The sequence below is a fragment of the Cervus elaphus genome, chromosome 15, assembly GCF_910594005.1.
Source record: "Cervus elaphus chromosome 15, mCerEla1.1, whole genome shotgun sequence".
In the NCBI taxonomy this organism is placed as follows: domain Eukaryota; kingdom Metazoa; phylum Chordata; class Mammalia; order Artiodactyla; family Cervidae; genus Cervus; species Cervus elaphus.
Window position 1 is genome coordinate 77,401,873 of NC_057829.1, and position 13,361 is coordinate 77,415,233.

General features: G+C 41.1%; 1 protein-coding gene across 21 annotated transcripts in view; it reads right to left on the minus strand.

The window, feature by feature from the left end:
* The window catches only part of ABLIM1 (actin binding LIM protein 1), a 322,565-nt gene that overhangs the window by 125,955 nt on the left and 183,249 nt on the right, over window positions 1–13,361 (minus strand). For all 21 annotated transcript variants that reach the window (XM_043927043.1, XM_043927047.1, XM_043927038.1 and 18 more), the window contains exons 3-4: window positions 6,742–6,925; window positions 1,928–2,037 (exon numbers count right to left, since the gene is read on the minus strand). In XM_043927043.1, the coding sequence (XP_043782978.1) occupies window positions 1,928–2,037; window positions 6,742–6,925 (294 nt within the window). The remainder of the gene's footprint in view (window positions 1–1,927; window positions 2,038–6,741; window positions 6,926–13,361) is intronic.

Consider the following 13,361-nt stretch of genomic DNA (forward strand, 5'->3'; position numbering starts at 1 on the left):
TTCTGGGACTCATGCAAGTCTCTTTTTCTTTGCTTTTCTTAAAGTTTTTTTTTTTTTTTTTTTTTAATGTGGACCATTTTTAAAGCTTTTATTGAATTTGTAACAATATTGCTTGTTTTTATGTTTAGTTTTTTGGCTATGAGGCATGTGGAATCTTAGCTCCCTGAACAGGGATTGAACCTGCACCCCCTGCATTGGAAGGTGAAGTGTTACCACTGCACCACCAGGGAAGTCCCAATCCTTTTTTCCTTAACTATACTGAAGAATTCCTTCAATGTTTATGGTAACATACTTTCAAAGCAAGCCTTCTCAATCAAGGGGGTTGGGGTGCCTGTTCTCACACCAGGTCACCTTCCCAATGACGTTCACAGGGCAGAGTAGGTAAGAAGAGTGAAGGACCTGAGACTCTGTTAGGGGCCTAGGATTGTGCCCTGTTTAGCAGCCCGTATCCTACCCAGCTGCTGTTATTTAACAAGAGGGCAGGTAAATTCACATGCTAAGGATCTGATCATGTGTATTGAATAAGATGCACTAATACATTTCTTTCTTTTTTCCCAATGGTCAAAATCCAATTTCTATGCAAATGCTTTTGGGTCATAACATTCTTATTTTTAACAAGTATAAATCTTCTACTTTAACAGGAAGATTTGGAATCGCTGTTATAAATGACACAAAACTCCTCCAGAGCAGAAGTGGCTTATCTCATTCTTAGGTGCTGAGACTGGCAGGGCTTCAAGGCATTTGTTCTCCAAGGACGGGCACAATCCAGGGAAACGGAGGCAAATCTCTAGTCCATGTCTTAACGCCCCAGGAAGGAGAGGGAAGGAGAGCTTGGTGCGCCGAGTTCAGAATCCCTCTCAGTTCATCGTAAATTGACCTATTCAATGTTATTTATTAGAAGAAATACTTCAATTGGCCACTGTTTTTATTTGGAGGGAAGCTGGCTTTCTTTGGATTCCTATAGGTCAGACAAGCCCTTGTTATTAAAAACCACAAGTCCCATGGTGTATGGACAGCCTGTCCCCATATTTCTTCAGATCTCCCCTTGGGTGACAAGAGAGGTTTCTCAGATTGCCCCATACAAACATAGACCCATTGCCCTGCTTTTTCTCCCTATGTTAACCTTCTGTGCATATTTGATATTTTTGTACATGCATTTATTGTCTATCTACCCCACTAAAAAACAAACTTCCTAAGGATGTTGAGTATGTTTTGTTCACTCTACATTTCCAGTGCGAACAACATGCATTGTAGGTGCTCAGAAAATTATCCATGTGATGAATAAATGTCAGAAACCCTTCAGGTGGGAGACTTCCCCAACAGTCCAGTGATTAAGACTCTGCCTTCCAATGCAGGGGGAGTGGGTTTGATCCCTGGTCAGGCGTGTGGCCAAAAAAATAAAAATAAAAATATAGGTAACCAACAAGGACTTACTGTAAATAAATAAATAATTAATTTTAAAAGGGAAAAAAAAATCCTCCAAGGGAATAAAGAATAGTTAAGGATAGTAAGAAAGAATTTAAGAGTAAGCATAAACCACCACATTCGCCCAAGGCAGAATGGGGATAACTTTTTAACACACAGCAGTATCGGTCACATCATCACCAAATGCTCTCACAGTTTAACGTCCATGCCCAGAGAGAGGCACTTCTGATGTAACACTTTATGATTCTTTTTCCTTCATTTACCATCAAAATGCACAGTTGAATGTCCAATTCTCTTTCTTTTCTTTTGAAAGAAGGGAGACACCTCTCTCTGCCTTGCCTTTAGTGAAGGCTTCTCCACACATCACATTTTACAATGAAAATGCCTTAAATAGGCCTACTCTTGACTCCGGCTACCAGAGTTTCTCAGAAAGGAAGGTATCTCCCTAAGCTGCCTTTGCGGCATGAAGGAACTCATGTCAACAGGTGGCTGGGGCACTTACTGCCAGAGCAGGAGGCTTCTTTAGGGCTGGAAGACATCGGCTGTGCGCAGAGCTGGCAAAGGCAGTCTCTCCCATTGAACGTGACTCGGTCTCCGGGTGGAAACGGGCGCCTGGAAAGACATTGCCCTCAAGGTTATTGTGGTAATTTTATCCCTTTCCCTCACTCCTTCTGCTTTGCTGCCCTCCAGTGCCAATTCATTACTTGGAGGAGCACCAGCCAAAATGTCTGCAATGCAGTCTGAATCAAGCCCGCCAGCTGGATCCAGTCCAAACAAACAAACGTGCCTCATTTTAAGAGGAAAGGAGAATGCAGAGCTTCTACAGGCAACCAGACAGTAAAATGAAACATTTACCTCCACTCCTTAGTGGAGGGATGTTCCAGCAAGTCACCTAGCAGGGCACACACAGTAAAATTTTCCATTTCCAAATTGAAATACTGCCATGAAGAAATGCTTGAAATGTTATGAATTCCTATTCAAGCTTAAGGTGCCTCCAGTTCTCAAAGAGAACTGGTCATACAGGGCAAACATTCCCTAGACCTATATGATATGATGCTGAATTAGACATTATCTTGCAATGGGAAAACTGAATACCTCCCATTGCTAGGGACTCAGTCCCTTATAAACCTGGATTAAATATGAACATGCTATAAATATCTGTTTAAAAATTAGTATTCACTTCCTTTCAGAGATTATTTCCTTTCACATTAGTGAAAGTGAAAGTTGCTCAGTCTTGTCAGACTCTTTGTGACCCCATAGACTATACAGTCCATGGAATTCTCCAGGCCAGAATACTGGAGTGGGTAGCCTTTCCCTTCTCCAGGGGATCTTCCCAACCCAGGAATCGAACTGGGATCTCCTGCATAGCAGGCGGATTCTTTACCAACTGTGCTATCATATCTGCTTAAAAATTAGTATTCGCTTCCTTTCAGAGACTATTTCCTTTCACATTAGACATTCATCAATAAATAACAGCACATTTTTTTCAAAAACATCGCCTTCTGCATGTATGTTTCTTCTCCTCCCAGCAGGCAGATGGCTTTAAAAAAGTAACTCATTAATTAATAGCCATATGACAGTTTCCATGCCTGCTCACTTGCCACTGGCCAATTTGCCAGTGATCTTCAACATGAATTTTCATATGTGTGATTCTGTCAATTAGGAAATTTAAAATTCATAAGCCAAACATCCCCACCCATCTGAGTCAGAAGCAGGCTCAAATTCAGGCTTCTGGACATGAATTTTATGTTCACAGGTACTTTAAGTTGCCCTTCATCACCTAACAGTTGGTGATTCACCGTCCTGCACACGCAGGCAGTAAATCTGGGTTTAAAACAACTCCACAAATGTACTTGGTGCCAGTCATCGAGGAGAGTTTTAAACCACACCCCCAAACTTTAGAAGTGCTGGGTTTAGGCGGTCTCCTGGTGCTGTGTTATTTTCCATCACTCAGATAAAACCCAGAGAGGGTAATGGACCAACTAGAGACCATGCCACAGGCAGAGGTGGGTGGTGTCTACCAGCCCAGAACTTGCTCTCTCTTCAACAATCAAGGTCACACGCTGGTGGGTGCCAGCCAGCCTATCAATTCACATTCATCAGTTAAAGCCAAATAAACCTCCAGCCTCCTCTGTAACAAGGCCATCAGGAAGTGAAGGGTCTGTCAACATAATAAGCACAGTTTCTTTGCCTCTGATCAGGGCCAGGGCCAGGAGGAGGCCAGTGAGGCACTCAGGATACAGCATCTAAGGAGGTCCCCACTCTCAGGAGGACCGCATGACCTGGGAGTGAGCACCCCCTTTAAAGTGTGTGCCCAGACACCTCCCTGGCCTCACCCTAGTCCAGACCCTGTGTCTGATTTAGGCTTATATTTCTAGACTTCAACCCCACAAAGGTCCACTATGGAACAAACTAGAGTCCAGTTCTCAATAAGGGGCAAGGTGCTCTGAATTTTGAATTCTGTTATTTCATAAATGACCCCTTTCATTTCCCTAAGTCCTCGGCCTACATGGGTTCACTTCCTTCTGTTATTTGCATGAATGTTTGTGATAGAAAGAGAATTGGATTTAAGAGTCTGAACATGTGAGTTCAAATATTGGCCTTGTGATGTGAAGGACTGGGAAAATCCCTTAGACTTGGTGTCTCAAAGTCACTCGTAAGTAGGGGATAGGAATTTCTGATTGACCTCACAGAATTGTTGAAAGGGTTAGATTAATTTCTACATGAATGCAATTTGTAAGCTGTAAAGCTGGCCTCCCTTTCAGGAAGAATTGGTGTCATTAGGCGGCACCAGCAGCTTAGAGCATCAGTAACAGGCACCTCTCTGTTGGATAGAGATGATGAATAGAGATGATGAATGTTTGTCCATCGTTACCAACCTGAAGCAATGATCTCTCGAGGCCAGGATCAGGAAGGCTCCTAGAGTTTACCTGGGCCAGGGCCTTCTAACCTGTTATTCTTTATTTTTAATTGGAGGATAATTGCTCCACGATTTTGTGCTGGCCTCTGCCACAGAATCATGCCAATCAGCCACAAGCATACATATGTCCCCTTCCTCTTGAACCTGCCCCCACGGGCACCCCATCCACCCCTCTAGGCTGTCACAGAGAACCCCATTGAGCTCCTTGTGTTACACATAGAAATGGATATTTTAAAAAAGACCCTTCCTAAGCTCCAACCTGGTGATCTGTGACAACCTAGAGGGGTGGGGTGAGCTGGAGTTGGGGGTAGGAGGGGGGTTCAAGAGGGAGGGGACATGTGTGTACTTATGCCAGATTTGAGTTGCTGTATAACAGAAACCAACATAACATTGTAAAGCAATCATCCTCTAATTAAGAAAAGAAAAAAAGAGACCCTCCTGTGGGGATTCCAGTGACGACCCAGGTTTGGGGAATCACTTTTATTTAGTCCACAGCCTCTCATCTTACAGACAAGACAACTGCCGTAGAAGAGTTAGCTCACAGAGGTCTCAAACCAGTCCAGGAAAGAGGACCAGAAACAGGGCTTCCTGAATGCCAGCCCAGGGTTCTCAACCAGACTGTGGGCGGCAGCTTGAAAAGAGAGAGGTCAAAAGGACACTTTGCTGTTGATTAAATACAGAAAAAATTCAGCTCATTAACCCAGAATTTTAAAATTATGACTTAAAAATATATAATTGAGAAATGACCTAATAGTTACAAAAAGTTACTAAAATAATTTGATTATGAATATTTCATCTAAATCTTATTATGATTCATCCATGAGTATTATCCTGTTAATTAATTGTATAAAATCAAATTTACCCTTCTAGAGTTTACATTTCTCTGGCCTAAAAACAGGAAATGCTGAAAAATAAAATGAATTGAACTACAGTTTTTACAAAGGCATAGCAAAATTGAACACATATGAATAACATGATACCAAAAGGCATGGAATTACTCTATAAGTATGGGTCAACTAACTAAATTCCCTCTTCTCTCTGATTGACCATTTTAATCAAGCTGCTTTGTGCAATAAAGATTTAACCTTGATTGATGATAGGTGCCTAGAGAGGAGGGGTTGACAGCTTTTCCCCTGAAAGAGCAGATTGTAAGTATTTTTTTAGACTGTGCAGATCATAAGGTTTCTATCTCAACTACTCAACTCTACCACTGTCGCTTGGAAGCAGTCATAGACAATATATAAACAAATGGGCATGGCTGTGTTCCAATAAAACTTTATTTACAAAACAGGTCTAATTTGATCCTTGAGGCCGTTAGCTCTCCCTGGCTATAGAGCAAATGAGATAATTTTACACACCCACACCCACACACGTAAGAGCTGATACTTCCAAATAAGCTTCATCTTTCCAAGTATTTATGCCATCTCCTCCCATGTTTCCACTGCTCGAAATGTCTCAAGACCTGGAGCTGCTTTCAGATTCGGCTCCCAGCCACTTAAACTCAGTCACACTATTTAGTGGAGGACATTCCATATAAAGCTTCCTAACTAAATTGCTTTTTAACTAAGCCTGATAATACAGTAGGAAAACAAGAACATCTAAAGGTACGTCAGAAAAAAATATATAAAGACAAATATACAGCATCACTTATTATGTGGAATCTAAAAAAAAAATGATACAAATGAATTTATTTACAAAAACAGAAATAGGCTCAGAGACATACAGAACAAATATGGTTATCAAAGGGGAAAGGAGAGGGGAAGGATAAATTAGGAGTTTGTGATTAGCAGATACAAACTACTATATATAAAGTAAATAAACACAAAGGTTTACTGTACAGCACAGGGAACTATATTCAATATCTTATAATAATCTGTAATGGAAGAGAACATGAAAAATAATGCATATAATATGAATAATATATATAGTATATATACAACATAAATAATACATATATTATATATATATACATATATATGAAGAAAGTGTGTTAGTCACTCAGTCATGTCCAACTCTTTGTGACCCCATGGACTATGTGTAGCCTGCCAGGCTTCTCAGTCCATGGAATTCTCCAGGCACGAATACTGTGGTGGGTTGCCATTTCCTTCTCCAGGGCATCTTCCTGACCCAGGGATTGAACCTGGGCCTCCTGCATTGCAGGCAGATTCTTTACCACCTGAGCCACCAGATAAATAATATATATATAATATATATATAACTGATTCATTTTGTTGTACACCCGAAACTAACACATTATAAATCAACTATACATCAGTAAAACTAATTTTTTTAAAGGAAAAATATTTCAAGACTAAGTACAACTCAAGACCAAAGTGCACATTCCAAGCTCTGAGAGCAGAATCCAACACTTCCCTGTTGGCAGAAGCCAAACTTACTTGCAGATCGTGCAGGCAAAGCAGTTGGGATGGTAGGTCTTGCCCAGGGCGGTCACCACTTCTCCTTCCACGAACTCCCCGCAGCCATGGCATCGAGTGCCATACATCCTCTGGTAGTCCAGGGTGCAGAGATACTCCCCGTTCTTTATGAAGAAGCCCCCTTGGGCCAGGTCACAGCCGCACACTGTGGACAGACAAGTTCACATCTGGTCACAAGCTGCCAAGCTACTGGGCAGCATCGCCTTCTGCCACATGCTGCTAACTTACTCTATGATCTCAGCAGTATGGGGTTCGGGGTGGGGAAGACTGGTACAAAGAGCTATTTATTGTTGGGCTCCAAGTTCTCTCTTGCCCCCCTCCCTCTTTGTTTCCCTTCCCTTCGGGAGCTATGCAATATCTCATGCAAGTAAAATCCATTGGCTGGGTCTCAACAGCCTTTGCGATACATCTCAGATTCAGAGATAATCAGTCTTTGATGGAAAGATACCTTTGGGTCATGCTGTCTCTAATAGGAACAAAACTGTCTCTGGCAGTGCTACTTAGGAAAGATAGACACGGCTTGCCCACACAACTGCTTGGTTTGGCCTAAACTGTTACTGAGCTGAGTAATAAATTCCCACTCTACCAAAAGCAGGAGCTGAAATGTCCAGTGTCTATTTTTTTCACACTCTGGAAATACTTTCCCATAGTCGTAAAACATTCAGGCGTTTAATTTTCTCTTGGTGCAGCAAATAGGATAAGTCCATTATTTATATATTAAAGAGAGAGATAAAAGTGAACAAGTCAAAGAGGAAAGAAAAGGGAACGTGTCCAAGATAAACCTGTCATTCCGGACATCAGCACATGCAAAAAAGAGACTGCTTTGCCGTGTCTGGATTTTGGCATCTCTTCCAAACCTGCGCAGCTGTGGAGCATGGAGATGGTGTGAAAAAGTATGTCCTGAGACGCCAGGTCTGCATGTTCAGACAAGACCAGAGCAGGACTCAGCAGCTTGTCCAAAAATAAAGCCAAAGGCGGCTCCTGAGAGTAAAGACTTTCCATTGACAAATGACCGGGAAGTAACATCAAAGCTGGAAATCTCTGTTCTTAACCTCTGTATTCCCAGGGTTGGTTGACTCCTATACAATTCAGATCCTGAGGCAAAGAATCCAGGATTCATCTTGATTATTCCTGCCAGCAGCTGGAATAGGCTTTTATCTGGGGTAAGGATGAACTGAATTCAGTCACTAAATAGTTTTCCTAAGGACCTGCTAGAACATATCCAGGGTTCCTCTGGTAAGTTCTCATGACCCATGAAAGCACCTAGATGAACTAGTGTTGAGCACAGTAAGACTCTGATGGATTCGGATAGAATCTTACACTCCCACCCCAGCTCGCAGTCTCTACTAATTGCAACTACTGAAGATATTCAAGGTGACACAGAAGCTACAACAAGCTTTCCACTGTGGGTTCATCTGTCTGTTTAGGTCCACACTCCACAGCTGTGACCTTCTTCTTTGCAGTTTATAATCAAGTAACCCAAGATGATGGCCTGAGTCCATCATGCTGAAAATGACCATATAAGCTCTGCTGTGATCACATTACCTGGAAGCCAGCTTGTTCACCACCTGCTGCCTCCCTAACCTGCCAGTGCCCCCACTGTTTTCATTCCTGCCTTTTCCTACAATATGAGTCCTGTGGGTCAAGGCAACTGAAGTTAGGACTAACCTTGCTCTAATTGCAAATTCCTTCAACAACGATAAACACAATCCTGAGAGTCACAGGACACCTTAGAGATTTTTCTTCAATATCTTTCTATGTATTTTTTAATTTTCACACAAGACTACAAGGCACTTTATGGATAAGAGTCTTCAGCTTTACTTCTTTTGATTTGTAGAAACCTCTAACCACAGAATTTAACGTAAGGCTGGGAACCAATTTTTTAATTAAACTGAATCCACTTCAACTTTGGCAGATTCCTACCAACTTCACTCCTTAGTGGCATGAAGTAGTTCCTATGACTCAGTTGCTCTTCCAAACTCGGGTCTTTGTCAAAACCATGACAGGTGACAAAATAATGCATTTGGACTGCTAATAATTTCCTTATATTATTTTCCTTGCTAATAAAAGTTTCTCCTCCAATCTCCTAAGGTAGACAGAATGTAAAAGTTCACAGATCCTTTATAAAAAGCTTTGGCGGCAACAGGGTCATCCTTATGCTCATGCAGATTGTAGGGATGGCTTCAAAGCTAATTCTAAATGTTTTAGAAATCCCTGCACTCACCGCTTCCTTAGGGTATCTTTGCAGGCTTTCTAGTTCACATGGTTTTGTGAAATTGACACATGCTCTCCTTTAATAATAAAGTCTTAGTTTATATGATCATAAAATAGCCTTAAAAGTGATTTTGTAATTACTGTTGAGAGATGCCAAACTACAATCAAACTGTGCCCTTTGCGATTTGATTTGGCTTGGTCTTTAAATTCAAGGCAGTGGCTCAAATGTGCTTACCAAACTGTACCATTGTTTCTGGTGGTTTATACCCGAGGAAACTAGCATTTGAAAACAGACTCACAGAGGCAAGGGTCATGAAAGGCACACACAGCGGGTAGTGGGAGGGAAGGTCTGTACTGCTCAGACCTAAAAGTACTTAACAACACATACATTTCCAAAGAATGGACTAGTTGGGATGTAATCTCAGACCTTTCCCTCTTTCTCTTCTCCGGGTATACTCGCCTATTCCTCTTCCTCCTTCTCCTCCTCTGGTCACAACTTCTCAGTCTCCTTGGCCACACCCTTACAGGCAGGTAACTCCCATGGACATTACCTTTTTCCTCTAAAATATAAGGCCTCCCTGGAAACAGAGGGCTTCCCAGGTGGCACTAGTGGTAAAGAACCCACCTGTCAATGCAGGAGACCTAAGAGATGCAAGTTCGATCCCTGTGTCTGGAAGATCCCCTGGAGGAGGGCAATGGCAACCCACTCCAGTGTTCTTGCCTAGAGAATCCCAAGGACAGAGGAGCCTGGTGGGCTACAGGCCATGGGGTCACAAAGAGTAGGATACAACTTAAGTGACTTAGCATGCACACACACTTTAGAAACAGATCTCATCCACTCTTAGAGTTTCAACTATGACTGTGCAAAGGATTCTCAAATCAGAGGCTATCTGTGACATCTTCCCCAACCAGGGCATACACCTATCTGAACATAGCATCATCCAAATAAACTCTATTCTCTCAGCTTCCCTGCCATTTCTTCTAAAACTCTCTGCTATTCCCTCTTTTAATAAAATGCCATCACTATGCATTCTCCCACTCTTAAACCCAAATTTTCAACTAGCCACTAAATCCAATGTGTTTTCCCAGGAAAACATTTCTTTGATCCATTCCCTCCTCTGCCTTCTTACCACCTCTACTCAGATCCTGGTCTTTAGTATCTCTTGTACTAAAACAGTTTTATTATAATAGTGTTTGTACTGGCAGGAAAAAAAAAAAAAAACTGGGAATAACTCAACTTTCCATCAGTAGAGCAAGTGTTGGATAAATTATGATATATCCAGGCTATGAAGCTTTTTTTTTTTTTAAGGAATAGGTTAGATCAATATTTGTAACCTAGAGGTCTGTCCATGATAAACTGTTAAAAGAGAAAATTTCACAAAGAACTTCAACAACCCCATTTTTCAAAAGTCTACTTACGTTTTTACAAACAAGGAAAAGTGAGTTAACGCAAACATAGGATTATTGATGGGTTATCTCAGCAGGATGAATAACTATTCACTTTTTATTCACATACCTATGTGTCAGCTCACTTTTAAAAATTATTTAATTTTGCTAAAACACACATAACATAGAATGGACCATCTTAACCATTTTTAAGTGGACAGTTCAGTGACATTTAGCACATTCACCTACTTGCAGCAGCCATCATCACCATGTATCCACAGGACATCTTTCATCCTGCAAAACTGAAACTCTAGACCCATAAAACATTAATTCCCTATTCTCCCTCCCTCCCCCAAGCCCCTGGAAACTGCCACTCTAGCTTCTGTCTCTATGAATTTGACTGCCCTTGGTGTCTCATATAAGGAGAAACTCACTTTATAATATGTTAAGAAAAATTATCAAAAACATGTCCGCGAGGTGAAGGAAAGAAGCAGGTTTCTCCAGTGTCATGCTAGAATTTTAATAGCTCACACAGAATTATTTCATGACCCAAGGCACTGGATCTGTGTTTGACAAGATCTTTACCTGGGTTCAATCCCTGGGTTGGAAAGATCCCCTGGAGAAGGGAGAGGCTACCCACTCCAGTATTCTGGCCTGGAGAATTTCAAGGACTGTATAGTCCATGGGGTCACAAAGAGTTGGACACGACTGAGTGACTTTCACTTTCATTTTACTACTAATTAAAAGCCCAGACTTTGAAAGTTAACTGTAACTTGTAGGTTCTTGTCCAGTAGATGTGCAGATGATTTCAGTCCAGGTTTACTATCCTGTTCCCTGTTAAGACCGCTAATCAGTTTTATATTTAACCCTGACATCTTATCCTACATTCTTTCTTTTTCTTTTCTCTTTTGGCCACATCACACGGCATATGGGACCTTAGTTCCCCCAGGGATCGAACCCACATACCCTGCATTGGAAGAACAGATTTTTAATCACTGAATCGCTAGAGAAGTCCCTGACATCCTTTCTTGAACACCTTTAAGCCCATTCCTGTGGTTCTCCTTTGAGTTGGCTTTACATTCTGCTAGTTCCCTCATTCATGAGTTGACTAAATCTCTGGTTAATGTTCATTCTATATTGGTGTGAGAGTCATATATTTAACTTTTTGAAAATTACACTTTGACAAAGTGTAATTAACCAAATATTAGCCAAAAATATCTAAAGGTGAATCATATAAAAATTTTAAAAGGTGGGAGGGATGCGTCCCTGGTGGCTCAGTGATAAAGAATCCTCCGGCTAATGCAAGAGACACAGGTTCAATCCCTGATCCAGGAAGATTCCACACGCCGAGGAGCAGCTAAGCCCATGTGCCACAACTGTTGAGACTGGGAACCATAGCTCCTGAAGCCTGCATGCCCTAGAGCCTGTGCTCCTCAACAAGAGAAGACACTGCAATGGGAAGCCTGAACACCGCAACAAGTAGCCCATGCAGCAGTGAAGACCCAGCATGGCCAAAAATAAATTAAAAAAAATTTTTTTAAACTAGAGTTTAAAAATAAAAGTCACTGTAAAAAATGTTTTTAAAGTTCAATCTGTTTATATTAATGACTTAGCAAATACTTTTAACTGGTGACACGAAGCAAAATTTCAAAACTTCCCTCTCAAATGACCACACAATCCCAATTAGGTCGATCTTCAGTAGGCTATACTTAGGTTTTCACCTTTGGATCTCTATTTGTCTCTCCTTTGATTAAAAGTTAACATATGCCCAGGGGAAAGAAGAGATTCCTTTCATTAAAAAAAAAAAAAAAAGAGCTGCCAGTGAAAGAGAATTAATTGCTTTCTTCTTGATGATCAATTATTTAAAACATGTCCCACTCAAGGCCTGCCTGAATCTTGCCTCCTCTGTTATCAATAAAGCACGGCCACAAACAGTCATACATCTTGTACAAGTTACACTCCTGAATGGATTCTCTACATACCAATGAATACCATTAACTAGTTAAGTAGAACATGTACATCAAAGCAATTTAATATAAAAGTTGTGAAATTAATAACAGCATATTTTAAAATCTTACATGTTAAAAAAAAAGTTAACAGGTGCTTGCCTGTGTTGTAAAAATACCACAGAACAGGAAGGGCCCAAAGTACAGAGGTGTCAGATTAAGGGTGAAAACAGTGTAGTATTTTAGTGGCACAAACAGGGTTGTAGTAGCAATTATTTCTTCAACTTTCTAAAAACAGAAGTTATGTTTTAGATTGCAACAAAACTCATTTCAGAGACATTCCATCTGTCAACTAGTTCATACTGCCGGAAATTTAGGAGCATAGGTAATACTTCAAACTCTGCCCAAAGGTTGCTTGGAGGTAAAACACGAGACATATTCTTCCTCTAGATCAGGAGATTGGACATCTCTGCTGGTCTCATTGTGGTTTTAATCAAGTCAACGGAGCGAGAGAGGGAGGGATGTCAAGTCAATGTGGTCAACGTTTTCAAGTTAGCTTTGAGCAACGTAAAATTCTTGCTGGGGGCCAGGAGCCTAAGGTGGGTTCTTTCTTGTCTTTTGTAGGGCAGATGCTGGCTTTGTGGTCTGGCACTTTGCCAGCTGGTCAGCTCATCACAGGGCATCACAACTCTTCTGAACCTGCCCCAGGGAAGTGGAGGCCGTACACAGCAGGATCTGGGTTTTACCTGCTCATTTCAGGCATTAAGGACCATGTGCTTGCTGCCCCTGCCTTCCTTCCTTCCCTCTTCCCTCTCTCTCTCTCTTCTTTCTTATTTTTTACATTATCTTTTTAAATTTTTTCTTTCAGGTTTATTGATACAATTCATACACTCTACTATGTAAGTTTAAGGCGTACAGCATAGAGATTTGACTGACATACATCATGAAATGTCTATCACAATAAGTTTAGTGAACATCCTGTATCTCATATAGATAAAAAACTAAAGAAATAGACATTTTTTTCTTGTGATGAGA